A 14,476-nucleotide genomic window follows, 5' to 3' on the forward strand; every position below is an offset into this window, starting at 1 on the left:
GAGACCTGCCCCTCCTCAACTACCGCGCTAGGCCGGCGCGGCTGCGTGATAGCGTGCACCTCCTCCAGCACCGCGGCACTCCGACGCGGCTGAGCATGAGGAGGCGCGTGTGGCTCCTTCTCAACACGATGCAACTGCGCGTCAGAATTCTTTGTTCTTTTCCGAATACCTCAGCATTGTGTATTCTAAATTGCACAAGTTCGATATATTTCTTAGAGGCAAGCGCTACCCATCTACAGCCGGTTTGATTGTTTACATGCATCGGTGGTCCGTAAGTCATTGCTACACCTGGGTAAAGCTTGGGCCGGGCCGGGCTTCAGGTCAGGCCTAAAAAAGCACAGTGGTAAAAATTTAGGCTGGAGCCCGCCTACAGTTTTGGCCTGAGTCTGGCCCGAACAAGCAAAAAGCCCGGCTTGGCATGGGTGACCTAGCCCGATCCCTGCCTAAATTGCAAAATAGGAAAGCCCACGTCGGCCCAGCTAGACGATTGGGCTTAAAATTAGGCCCGAGCCTGGCGCGGCCCGGCCAAGGATTTTTGGGCCGGGTCGAGCCGTCCGTGCCAGGATTCCCATGCCCAGCTATAGTCATTGTTCTGCTGCAAAAAATTCCCAAACGTAACATATTTTATGTTGCATTTTCAGAAATGTGATATCCTTTTGTGACATTTTCCCATGTGTCTCTAAACTTGCGATATGTAGCAAGAACTCCTGTAACATTATGAACACATCAATGTAGCAAAAAAACAACATTGTATCAACAATCTCCATTTGTTTAGGCAAAACATTGGTAAAGCATGTCACCTTTCCAACAATACAAACCAACGCATCCAATATTTTTCCCCATCTCATCAAACATTACACAAACATATTTGCAAGAATTGAAGACAAATATTTGTGCCCATGCTTACACAACAAAAGTAGTGGACACTTCTAGAAAAATTCACCAACCTACGTAAAATAAATAAGATCCCCCAAACTGTTTTGGAAAATCTTTTCCAACTCCTCCATTGGAGGAAGCAGTGGATTTTTTTTCGATAAAGGACGCTTTATTACTCAAAAAGTTTTGAAGCAAAACACCCAGCCTATGCATAACTAGGATGCACACAGCCGTTCAAAGAACCAAAAGTTTAACAAAAGAATAAAACAGGTGACGGACATAGGCTAATCCTCATTTGCAGGAAGCAGTGGATGGGGCTGGAAACAACACTCGTTGTGAATGCCAAGTGCGTTGTCAGTGTTTGCCCTCACACTAGGTGGAGTGCGAAAAGCTACAACCAACCTAGTTAGGTTACAAGTAGTGAAATCTTGCAACCTCGGGTGTAACTAAAGAACTTAGTTGCAAGTTTGCAAGTTGCAACTGATGTTAGAACTCGCCTAGCATAATCATGATGCAATTTGGTGGTTAGGGACGTGAGTGAGAATTAACAATTGCAACTTTTATATTTGTAGGGCATACACAATACGACAACATTTCACATGGAGTATGTTGCACCAAAAAATGGATCGTGCATGTTACCGACGGGAATCCCAATAATATTTTGCTCAGCATGCACCATTCCAGTCCGCTTAATTCGCCTTAGCATATAGTTCAGCCCAAACTAAACGGCCCAGCAACAATAATTAATTGGAGAGGCGCTTCAGCCGCCGGTCGAGGGAATCAGCGAGCATTCCTCGATCGTGGATCGATCCACTCAACTCCAAAAACCCCTAGCCCCCCTTGTGGCCGCCGGCGATCAATGTGGTCCGTCCTCCACTCCAGCATCCGGCCTACCCGCCGCCATGCCAGCCAGCTGGCCGCCGTTCTTGGCGGCAACAACCTGATCGGATCACGGGGATACGCCTCCAACGACAGTGTTGATCGGCATGCGGAGGTCAAACGGCATCGGCATCTCTACGTTGTGCTCGACGATCACGAGGACGGATTCGGCGTGCACAAGCTGGACCTCGGCGACAGCGACGACGACCGTGAGCTGGGCCGCGGCGCGGCACCGCGCCTCCCGGAGCCTCCGGCCCTCCTTGTGACGCTTCCGACCCTCGGCAAGTGCGCGCAGTTTTCCGCCGTGGGCACCAGCATCGTCGCCATAGGCCCCACAATCATGAGCCCCCTTTTGGATGGCTGTTGGATTCCCGACGACATAGGCGGCGTCCTGATCTACGACACCAAGACGGCGGCCCTGATCGTCGTGCCTCACCTCCCAGCAGGACTCATGCGTGGCTCACAAACACCTGGCTACAAAGCAGCAATGGCTGTGGGGAACAACCTGTACATGCTAGGCACCGTGCCGCCTGGGTGTGACTGGGACAGTGGCGGGAGCTTGCACTGCCTGACCGACGATCCGGTAGGTACCGGAGGAGACGCGTTCTGGGGTTGGGAGCGAATAGCCGATTCCTCGCCGTGGTGCTGGAGCAACTTCCGTGAACCTCCGGTGCTCCCGTTCTTCGCCAAATATATCACGGCGCACGCTGTCCACAGATCACCGCCAGGGGCGACGGAGCAGCAAGAGATCTTGGTGTCGCTCAGGCCCACGGAGAAGAACTGGCTCGGTGCTACCTTCTCATTCGGCACGACGAGCAGGGAGTGGACGAAGCACGGCGAGTGGCACCTGCCGGTCGTTGGTCAGGCTTGCTACGACGACGAGCTGAAGGCGTGGGTCGGCCTCCACGCAGTCAGCGACGGGAACATGTATGGCCCCCTTGTGACGGACGGGCACATCTGCGTTGGCAACGTCACGTCCCCTCCGTCGGAATGGAAAGTCAGCAAGGAGAAGTTGTTCCGCCTTGACGAGGACCTCGCGGCTGGCTGGAGGCATGTTGATGCTATGCTGGTGCCATTGGCATCAGGCAAAGGCCCCAGCGAGTACTGCCTCATGGAGCGCCTGCGCCGTGAGGAGGATGAGGAAGAGACAGAGCAGGAGGAGGAAACGGAGCGTGAGGAGAAGAAGCGGGACGAGGAGGAGGAAACAGAGCTGTACGATGAGGAGGACGAGCAGTGTTGGGACGACGGTAGCAAGTGTCTTCTCCGGCTGGCTTATTTCCGTGTCGAGGCTGGGCAGGACGGCGGCGAGCCGATTGTCACAACTCGCTCGCCTGCCCGCTCTTACCAAGTGTCCCGGCATAATAGGCGTTTCCATGCTCAAGCGTTCTGGATGTAGGTTCAGAAATATCTAGGATCAGTCGTTTGAAATTTAGGGTCAAGAATCCGTAGGTTGCTGGTGGTTTTTCAAGTTTCTCTCTAGATGCTTGGACACTTAGAATAATACGTTAATTTAGCAAATACCACATGCCATTATTCGAAAGACATTTCGCCACGTGTCTGCTCTGTGCTCCGACCTCAATGCAAGATCGTTTATCACGTTGAGATTATTATTCCACAAAAGGTGTGAGCTGAAAAACCTTCATAACATGTATACTATTTTGAAGTTTGAACACATAGCACTTTAGCTTGTTCAGTTTCTCGGGCAATTTTTTGCTGGAAACTGACAATCGGTTCGTGCCAGATGATGATCGACCCGGTAGTAGTGTAGTAGTGTTGAAATGTTCGTTCCCCAAGCTGAAAAATCCGTACTCTGAGTGTCTTGGTTGAACTATTCCACGCAACGTGAAGGGTCTCATCAGCGATTCAGTAACTCACAAAAATCCATAGCGTCTTGCATGCATGCGCGATGGATCGCTGGCGAATATACGTGGCTGCGCGCAGTGGCTTGTGCTTCCGGATGAGTCCAGTCCAGTAAGCTAGTCCTCTGCTTGACTGGGTTTCCATGGATTGTGGATCTTGAACCCAGCCGAGGCGCCCAGTCAGTCTTTGATCCAGTCAATCTGCAAGTAACAGCTAGATTTCGATAGTTCGGCAGTTCCTGTCAGTTGAGATATCTCCCCTCCTCCCATCTCACATTCTCACTTCCGTGTTTCGAATCGGCGGATTCACTGCCAAGGGCAGGCTCTTTGTAGTACGTGTCTCCGCCCTCGCTCCAGTTCTACCTCCAAATCTCCATAGTCCAGATACCAGAGAAACATCACTACTCGATCAATCACCTGTGCTCGCTCGGGGATCTGCTTCTCGCGTGCCCTGATCAAGTTCATCCAACATGGCTAGCTACTCTTCTTTCGCCAGTCACAGGTACGCCCTGCCTGCACTGCAGAATGTAACGTGCTTTAATCTGCTATACACCAACAATTTCAGAACTAGTACCATCACCTGTGGTCATGCATATCACGAGGTTCAGTTGTGTCGCTTGCTCGTCGTCTGAACTAATTCAGGTCACCAATGCACGCCGGGAAGAATCCAGAGGCTCTGGAGGAGGAAGCAGCCGGCACGGCGGCGTCGGCGGAGGACGCGATGGGCTACGTGGAGGCGGTGAAGGAGGCGTTCAAGGACCACAACCCCGCGACGTACCAAGACTTCCTCCGCGTCATGGATGATTTCAGGAACCACAGGTAACGATCCATATATCCAACCCAAGCGGATCTCGATCTACTATGTGTATATGTGTATTTGCTTTGCCGCCATTGCTTAGTGTCAGTCCAGTGAGGTCTTGTGTGTTGTAACTTATTATGTGGCTGATCGACTGCGCGTGTGTGCAGGATCGGCATCGCCGAGGTGGCGTCGAGGGTGAAGGCGCTGTTCCGGGACAGCCCCGGCCTCCTCGTTGGATTCAACGCCTTCTTGCCCAAGGGGTACAAGATCCAGGTCGTGGGGATCGATGAGCTCGCCGCTTGTTTCGTCAGGGACGTGAGCCTCGACGATGACGGCTATCGCTGATCCTCTCGATACATCGACCGTCACGGTCCTCTGCACTTGCGGTTCATCATGCATTCATGCTATGCCCTACTTTTGGTGCTCGAACCTCATGCTGTATATGCGCATAATTCCGTTGCTTAATTAGATTGTTGGTCTATACATTACCATGTAAATGAAATGTTTGTATGCCGTAGAAGAATTGGAAATGGAGCTGTTTGCTTTAGTAGATGCAGGTTTCAGAGAGGTGCTCGCAGAATAAACTGGTCTATTGCTTTTTGCCACGTAGAATGGCATTGGTGTGTTGCTATTATCAACTTTAGAGGAATTGGTCATGTTAATATACATTCTATTTGGAGCATTGAAGTTCCTCCTAAGGTTCATTTCTTCCTTTAGCTACTGATGCACAATAAGATTCTCAAAAGAGATAACCTGGTCAAGAGGCAATCAGTAGATGATTTGGCATGTGTTTTTTGCAATGAGGAAGAGCCTTGTCATCACTTATTCTTTGATTGTGTTGTTGCTTCCAAAATGTGGTCAGAATTTAAGAGAGTTTTGGGTATTAACTTCCCTTCTTCAACTTTAGTTGAAACTTCTAAGCTATGGAACAATAAGAAATAGAATCTAGTGTTAAATATGATCAATGTTGCCATTTTTAGGATCATTTGGCTAACAAGGAATGACATGGTGTTCAATCGAATACCTTGGATGGAAATGCAGGTATTGTGGAGAAGAGTGGCTTATACCCTTGCTCAATGGAGCATCATGATCAAAGGAGAAGAAAACGAGAAGTTGATGAGGTATGTGAGCAGTTTAGAGGCCTTGACTCCTACTCCGCCTCTGCTATTGTGTCCGGAGAATAGCTGACCTCAGAGAAGAGGGAAAAAACTAAGTTGGAGTTTACATCGGAAATATGAAGCGTGAAGCTGGAGAATCCCTGAAGATCACGGCGGCAGAGCTGGCAAGGACTTTCGAGGCTAATGCGTTGATGCTGTGGGCGATGGGGAAGAGTTTAGAGTCTTGCATAGGCCTTGATACTTTCCATTGCTAGTTTTATTTGGAGATGTTGTGTCTTTTAAAATTTTCTTGTGTTTCACTAAAAAGCCTTGAGCTCGATGTGTTTGTTTGGTGGTGTCCTAATAGACTGATAAAAGGTGGTATCAGAATACAACTAGGATTTTGCCCTTTTCTTCTAAAAAAGAGTAGCATTTGTGCTTCTTTTGAAGGACGGGTGTTGGATTGAAGGTGGGAGTCGTTTTCTCATTTTTCATTATGATATGCCCTTGTGTTCTTGGCGAAAACCTCCCTAGGTTAAAGATTTCGTCATAAAGAAATAGTCACAAGTCTCTATTCTCGCCGTAGATCATGTGAAGCGTTGTGGTGGAGATGATAGTGTCAATGTGCGGTCCACTTAGAGAATTTACCTATTAATATCTTTTGTGCTCCATGTCTACTTCATAAAAAATTCAGCGGCAAATGTTGGTTCGACAACTTGCTTTGCAAGGCATCTTTCGTAGACCAACAACACGTCCAACAACCTAAGGTTCTTGCCTACTAGGGTGTGTGTTTCATGCGGTCATTCAAAACCTTTGAGGCTAGTTCAGCTTGTGTGGGTTTGATGTTCTGCAATTTGATGTACCCAACTCATGGTGCAAAGTTGGGACGCGAAACATGGAAATAGAGGAGTAGCGGGAACTGCAAATCATAATAAACAATACTCAGATGGCACCTCGGTTGGACAAAAATTCGTGGGCGTTAGACCCCTCCAGGTAACATATGGTCGGCTCTATGTATAACATCCTCTCGCACGGAGCTTCGGTCGTTCACTTCAGGTAGATTTGGATGGCCAAGCTCCCTCTTAAAATATGAATCTTCACCTGACAGTTGGCCCAAAATCGTCCTGTGCGTTGTGTGAAGCAGCAGAGACTGCGGACCACATGTTCTTATCATCTTCGCTAGCTATATTTGTTTGGAGTGTTATCCGTCAGCTACTAGAGTGTAGTTGGAGGCCTGGAGCCGTACCTCTTTTGTTCGGTTTTATGCCATTGTCACTAGCTCTACGGGTAGGCCGCGGAGACTTCTTTGGACTCTTTTTTGCATCCCAATGCTATGCTCTCTGGAACGTGTGCAATAAGCATAATTTTGAGGCTACAGTGCTTAGACACCCGGCTGACATCATTTATAAATTTGTGATACTCTTGCAGTTTATCTCAGATGGCAGGCAAGCTAAAGTTGTTGCTGCACGTGGAGCTCTCCGCAAATGAAGCATAGTATATAGTTTACCTTTGGTTTTGACCTGTTTGGAAAAGCCGACCCCACCTTATGTTGTTCCTGCTTTTCAGTTCGTTGTTTGTTAGCTCTTTCTTTGGTGAAGCTATTTGCCGTAGCTTGTATCAAATCTATGAAATCTAAAGGTTTTATTAATTTCAAGTTAGGCACTTGATGCCTATTATTATCTAAAAGAAACATGGAAATAGAGAGGACGACTTGGAAGAATCATGATGTAACTTTTAGTTACCACCGATCTTTTCATTCATTTTGTTCCGGTAAGCATCTTTCTTGGTAAATCAATAAAGAAAATTGCTTAAACGGAATTCTGAACCTCTCAAAAAATATCTTTGGAGGATTAGCGGGAACTTAACAGTTGGATTCACTCATCGTCTAACTCTAATCGATCGAGCTAGTACACACTTTTAGATTTTCTGGCGTGTGCTGGCTATCGTGCTGTACGTCGTCGAAGGCGCATGTCCAGCTCTGAGCTCTCTACCGTTTTTGCGAGAAGATCCTCTCGGCGCATATGGCCATATGCACGGCGTCAAGGGCCTTAATGTTGAAGAAAGAAAAGTCATTACTATTCGAAACTAAGCTAAGGAGCCCGGAGAAAAGTCTTGATATTTCGTTCATCGCATGGGATGTATGGGGCCGGAAACCAGGCATGCATGCATGCGAATCCAGAGGTGAACATGTGAGAGCGCAGTTAAGGACGTACGTCCCGACGTGACAGCTGTTTTATCTTATTCGCAACAGAAGCACAGATATTCCTGATGGATGATGACAAGGAGCTGCTTGGGTCTTTGTAATCATGAGCACCGACATAGTGACATATACCTCCTCCTTTTCAAAATAATTAAATACTTTATGCGTTCCTAAAAACCTTCTCAACTTGATCTAGATACGGAAGATATATATACATGTTGTAGCTGTAGATATATTCATATCTAGAAATAGTTGAGAAGCTGCTTTTGGAATGGAGGGAGTAGTATATCTTTCTAAGCAATTCTTATTATGGACCGGAGAAGTAATATGTTTCTCTATTTTATTTATAAGTTAAAATATTGTATTTTTCTATTTTATTGATTCTATTTTATTTAGTTTCATTAAATTTCATAAAAAAATAAAAATCATATTATATGATTTTTTTGAAAATCATATACTATATGGAATGACGTTGTAGATATTATAAAACAGAGGATTTTTTTTTGGAATAAGTACATTTAATTACAGCACTCAACATTGGCTCTAGAGTTTACTTTGGCCACATTATTTAGAGAGCATAAAATACAACCATTTAGTTTACATGAAAGTCTCATTGTACGATTACTAGTACTGGTTGTTAAGTCCATCAGATCGATCTTTTAAAATAGTTGGTTAATGCATGAAGCTTAACACCGATTCAGATGTATTTGCTGAAAAGCTATGACCTACACCTCTAAATTACTCCGGGTAAAACTAGGATCAGGAAAATGAAGAAAAATGGCCTAGGAGTACTAAATATTTTATGTCCGCTGGTATTTAATTCAAATGAGATCTAACTTTTGGTTTGTGGGAAGGCTGAAATCACAACACTACTTACGTAAAATGGCTTACAAAGTTGCGCTCTCCCCTAATATGTGTAGCGCGAAATTCCCCGGAGGCTTCCGATCTCCGGTATATCCTTCATTTAAAAAAACTTCAAACTTACTTATAAGTTTCAAAAAATATGAAAATAAATCTAGACATGGTCAATTACATAACCTACAGGCCTGTAAAATTCTTTGTACTGTGGGCTACACAAAAGTGACAATATATGATAAGTTTGAAGATTTGGAAATACGCATACTCAGATCCACATTTTTTTCATTTCAGTGTAGCTCAGAATGCAAAAAAGTTGAAACTGCGATTTTGAACATTTGTGGGATATATCATTGGCTATATATTAATTTCTTTTCATATTATTTTTTTGAATTTTTTAAATGTGATTTTTGTTTTTTTACAATGGGATCACTAGAGGCAAAATTTTACATTCGAAAATCCCTTCTTTCCTTCAACCTTTAACCATGTCAATGACTACTTCTTTACTTGGCCCTTGGTCATACATGATGGTTTGCGAGCATGCACTTCCAAATATAGGAAATTGCGAGTGATATATGGATATTTCAGGTCTACCAATACAAATATAATATATCATTTTGTAAATATTGTTTTGAAGCATACCAGATGGTCGATTTTTAGCTGATACATCCACCAATGTAGAAAACGAATGTTGAAAGTAAATTATGCATTTGCAGGTTCATCGAATTAATTACCGAAGTCGGGCATAATGTTGTGTAAGTAGGGATAACATATTCATCATGACAACTTAGTGGAAACAAAAGAATGATGCGCATTCATCAAATCGGAAGTGCTTTATATGGCACTAACTAACCAAAAGAATAGTTGGTTAGTGCGTGAAGTTTTACACTGATTGATGATGATAGGTTTCGAATACTAGATTACTTATAGGAACCTGTGTTGAGACCAATATTCTCTCTAGAAGAGATAAATATATGGCACTAACTAAACCACGATAAGTATTATGGATCGAAGGGAACAACTAGTTTTGCGTGGACATGCTTATTTATTTCCATTATCTGCATCCATTTACTTTTAAGTTTCCAATATTTCTTCTTGTTTTTTTTTGATAATTAATTTTTATACTGTACTTCAAAAGATTGATGATGCTAAGTTTCGAATACTAGAGATTACTTATAGGAACCTATGCTGAGATTAATATTCTCTCTAGAAGAGATAAATACTTCTTATAATGGAAGAACACAAGAGCTTTGCTTCTTCATTAAGAAGAGAAGCTAGAGGGGGCAAAGAACTACTCCCTCTGGCTCTAAATTAGGTAAAATATAGACTAAAATGTATCTAAATGTATTTAACATGTGACAAGTATTTAGGGCCAGAGGGAGTATTAATGTATCTATTAGTAATTAGCTTCGGATTTAGGAGAAGAAGAGGGGGCACACCGCACACTAAAAATATTTTATATACCCCATGCATGCGTGCGTTCGTCTGAACCGTGCAACGCCTGTAGATCAATGGATACCCACAAGCTAATTACACGTACGTACGTACTAGGTACGACACTACGAGGTCGATCTAGAGGAGAGTAGGAGACACATATATACAAGTTCAAAGAGGGGAAGAAAATTAAAGGAGTAGAAAAGCCGTACACACGAGCTGGCTAAAGCTTAAGGCTAAGATCTAGCTTCTGCTGCATCTGCTTGTCGCCGCTGTCAAGTGTCGTCGTCGCCATCGTACGGGCGCGCCGCCAGCTCCCCGCCGGCGCCGTGGCCTGGTCGTGGACCACCGCTGGATACGCTTCTTCATGGTGGTAGTGGTAGAGGTCGGCGTTCCAGCCGACGACCCTCTCCTTCTTGTGCGCGTTCTGGTGGCCCCCTAGCGCCTGCGACTTGAGGAACTTCTTCTCGCAGAAGAGGCAGGAGAACAGCCTCGATCTCTCGCCGCCACCATGGCCATCGCCGTCGCCACCATGGCCGGCAGGGCCACTGGAAGCAGCAGCGTCCCAAGGAGAGGACGGCGGCACCGGTGCTGGTGTCGACAGTGGCATGGGGGCCAGTGTCAGGGACAGGTCAAGAGAGGTTGCAGTGGGAGGCTCCATTGAAGAAGAGCTACTACCTTTTCTATGGCTTTCACTCTTCGTAGTGGCGCTAGCATGAGCAGCTGAGGTGTGAGCTCTGCCTGCGTGGGCTTGCAATGGCGGAGTTTATAGATGGCATAAAAGGAAGCCTACCACTTGCTAAATCTGGGACCTTGCATTATTGCGAGTGTGGCACCAACGACCAACAATGGTGGCCCAGCCTGCCATAGCTAACCAGGAAGGAACACGTACGACAGGTGATCGAGCCCAAAAGGACATCGAGGCCGATCATGGCTACAGAAGTACTAACAGTTCGTTAGTGATCCCCATGTCATCATCCGCTAATTGACCTACGATGGTTTAGGTTTCCAATGTGTCGGCGACCCTTGTTTTCGCAACAGAAATAACATGTAAAAGATTTCTCCGACTCATTGAGTAACTGAGTATATCACTATATACAAGATTCATTTAACATCATAGAAGCTTGATAAGAATTTGTCGCGAAGTATGACGATCTAACAAGACAGTGTAGTACCAATGGGCTCAAAGACGAATACTCTAACAGAGTCGGAGCTGAATTATCCATGAGTAAAGATAAGTTGCACGAACAGATTCCTACTTGCCACACAAAAAAACATGGCATTGATCACTGCTTGTCCAGCTCCCGAACTAATTAAATTGTTTTTCGACTGAATTTTGTTCTTAAACATTAACCAAATGAAGACTTTGACTAAGAAACTTTGATTAACCAAATGATGATTTCTTTGGACGGCCACCGATAAAGTCATAGGGAACAATGTAAACTCAATCGGGAGGCGGTTTGCTGCCCCAAAGATATTGGGGTCTTGGTGTGCTCAATATTGAAAAATTCGCAAGAGCTCTTAGATTGCGGTGGCCTTTGTTGGAAGGAACAGACCCAGCCAAGATTTCGATTGTGTTGGGAAAATCCTTGTACGGAGGTGGCATGGACCTTTTCTATTCTTCCACAAAAATCGTGGTGGGAAATGGAAAAAAAATTTGGGACGCTCCTTGGCTAAATGGCTTAAAGCCTAAAGACATCACTCCCCTCATCTATGCGGAGTCCAAGAGAAAGAAGTGGACGGTCAACAAAGCTACTAAAAATGATGCTTGGGTTGCCATGATTCACATCGAAGGGGATTTCACCATCGCGCATTTGGAACAATTTGTTGATCTTTGGACTAAACTTCGTGACTACACTTTTGACGAGGATGTGGAGCATTCCATTTCTTGGACGCTTATGGATGATGGCCATTACACGGCGGTGTCGGCTGACCAAGCATAATTTTTGGGTGCCACCGCCTCTGAGTTTAAGAGGACCGTTTGGAAGATTTGGGCACCACCAAAAATCAAGTTCTTTGCTTGGCTTGCTCTTCAAAATATGATTTGGACGGTGGATTGCTTGCAAAAAACGAGGTTGTCCTATGTGGCAATTGCCCTCTTTGTATGAGGAGTGCGGAATCCATTGACCACCTCCTTGTTCATTGTCGCTTTATCCAAAATCTTTGGGGCCTCCTCAAGGAGTGGCTCGGTTTATATTTCATTGACCTCCACACATGGCATACGATGTCTCTCCATGATTGGTGGAGCCTCATGATCGGCGCCTCCATGCCAAACCGGAAAGCACTTGCGTCTGTTGTTCTCCCCACCTCTTGGGAAGTTTGGAACAAGCAAAATGCTAGAATTTTTAGGCACAAACATGCACCACTATCGATGGTCTTTGGGAACATAAAAAACGAGTTAAATCTTTGGATCGCTGCGGGGGCCAAGCGTGTGAGTCTTTTGATGTCGTGAGAGTAGAAGGGTTGTAAAGTCTTTTTGTTACTTTGTAAAACTTCTTCTTAATTAATTAATTAATTAATAGAATGAGGCAAAGCTTTTGCCTCTGTTAAAAAAAGATTTACCACAAAAACCCGTAACCAACTATGTCATCATTCTATATTGAATGAACGGCACTAGCCAAAATTTTCAAATGACCGAACTATTGAAAATGGCTAGACTATATATTTAAGGCACGGAAATTCAATTCAGCTCCCGGGTGCGTATGCTCCCTCTACCAAAAAATCATATTTCGAAATGTCGAAAAATTTGGACAAAAAATTCTACATGTACATCTCCATAATATACATGTGTTTGTCAAGTTTCACGAAAAATCAATATTTTGTGTGGTCTATATAAAAAAGAGAAAGTTTATCTTGTGAAAAGCATTATTTTTAGCACTGAATTTTGTCTTTTTACACACGTCACATGATAAGTCGATTTTTTATGAAACGACTTTGTGAGCACGTAGCACGTGAAGATGTACATGCAAACTTTGAGTTTCAATTTTTAAAAAAATTTAAAATATATGTAAGATGCATTTTAAAATATAGGGAACATATGCACCTATGTTCCAAAACACCGCTCCCCTTTAAGACTCCTCTTCACATCTAGGGTAATGAATGGGGAGAACATAGACATGTATATTGAATAGTGTGATAGGGGTTTCGAACTTCGAACTTCCTAGCTTTGATACCATATTAAATTGATACATTGGCCATACTTTCCAAAAGTCTAAACTATTGGAAAGTGATAACCTATACTAGTATATTTTAACAACGTTGTTGGTATAAATCCCTATCTTCAAACTAGGATCTTCGGTATCGGTATCATAACATTGATGTCCTTTCAAATCCGAAAAGTGTCTTTAGCACATAAGCACCGGTGCTATAAAATCATATTATTTGAATTTCAAAAAATTGAAATTAAATACCTACATTCATATAAACATTTCAAAGATACGGTAGAAATTTTAGAGAAAAATATGTTATATTTTGATATATACAAAAAAGACAAAATTTTGACAAATATACGTCCCTATACGTAGCCACAAATTTGTTTTTTTTTCATGTAGCTCAAAATACAATGCAACTTCTACCAAAACTTTTCACGAGTATTCGAAACATATATACGTATTCATGAAATAAATGTGATGATTTTTTGAAACACAACTGCATAATTTTTTTAATATTTAAAAAACCGAGAGCACGGGTGCTCATGTGCACCAAATGCTCACTCGTTCAAACCCATGCATGTTCATAGCCAGCCGAGGGTGACTATGTCGGCACAAAACAGGAAATCCCAAACATGACCAAAATGAGGCGCCTCCGCAGATCGATCAATCGCGTCGTTCGTCAACTCTTTCTGATCAAGCTGGAGACCCTGTCTGGGCATGCCAAGACACGCTTCAGGAACATCAGGCAGGCACGCATGCAGCTGCTTTGGTCAGGTCTCCATCATGTTTTCAGTCAGTGCAAGGGTGTACATCGACAGTGCTCCTGCCTGAGCAGCGGCACACAGTACACAGCGGACCCAAGGATATTAGCACATGCTGGAATGTGTTCACGTACAAGAATTGTATACGATTTAGATTGTACAGGATTTTTTAATTTCTACGCTAGTTATTTGATTTACAGAAATATATCTTATAGAAAACAATTTATAAAAAACTTGTAGTGAGAAAAAAAAACATGAGTTCATATCTCATGACAAATTTCTTCGGCACAACCAATAGAACTCCTCTTTCTATAGAACTTAATTAGACATGATAGCTCAATACTATGTTTTTTTTCTATCCTATGAATCAATGGAGCCCCTAGACTATTGGCGCTGGAGAGCAAACTTTGATGCATTGGTTTCCTTTCCTTTTAGAACTTGGCGAAAATAACATGTCAGAGTTTTGGAAAATCGCAGAGACATGTATTATTGGAATTTAATCGATCGATGTGCTTTTCTTTAACACTTTGTTAATATTTGTGACGTATGTAAAATTAGAAAATG

The 14,476-nt window shown here is 43.9% G+C and overlaps 1 protein-coding gene across 1 annotated transcript; it reads left to right on the top strand.

The window, feature by feature from the left end:
- The first annotated feature begins 4,332 nt into the window (after positions 1-4,332).
- Positions 4,333-4,758, top strand: LOC124664575 (paired amphipathic helix protein Sin3-like 5). The gene is made up of 2 exons (XM_047202060.1): positions 4,333-4,433; positions 4,581-4,758. Exons 1-2 carry the CDS (start codon positions 4,336-4,338, stop codon positions 4,756-4,758), a joined length of 276 nt encoding a protein of 91 aa, XP_047058016.1. The 5' UTR covers positions 4,333-4,335.
- Positions 4,759-14,476: the final 9,718 nt, after the last annotated feature.

This window comes from Lolium rigidum, chromosome 6 (genome assembly GCF_022539505.1).
Source record: "Lolium rigidum isolate FL_2022 chromosome 6, APGP_CSIRO_Lrig_0.1, whole genome shotgun sequence".
In the NCBI taxonomy this organism is placed as follows: Eukaryota; Viridiplantae; Streptophyta; class Magnoliopsida; order Poales; family Poaceae; genus Lolium; species Lolium rigidum.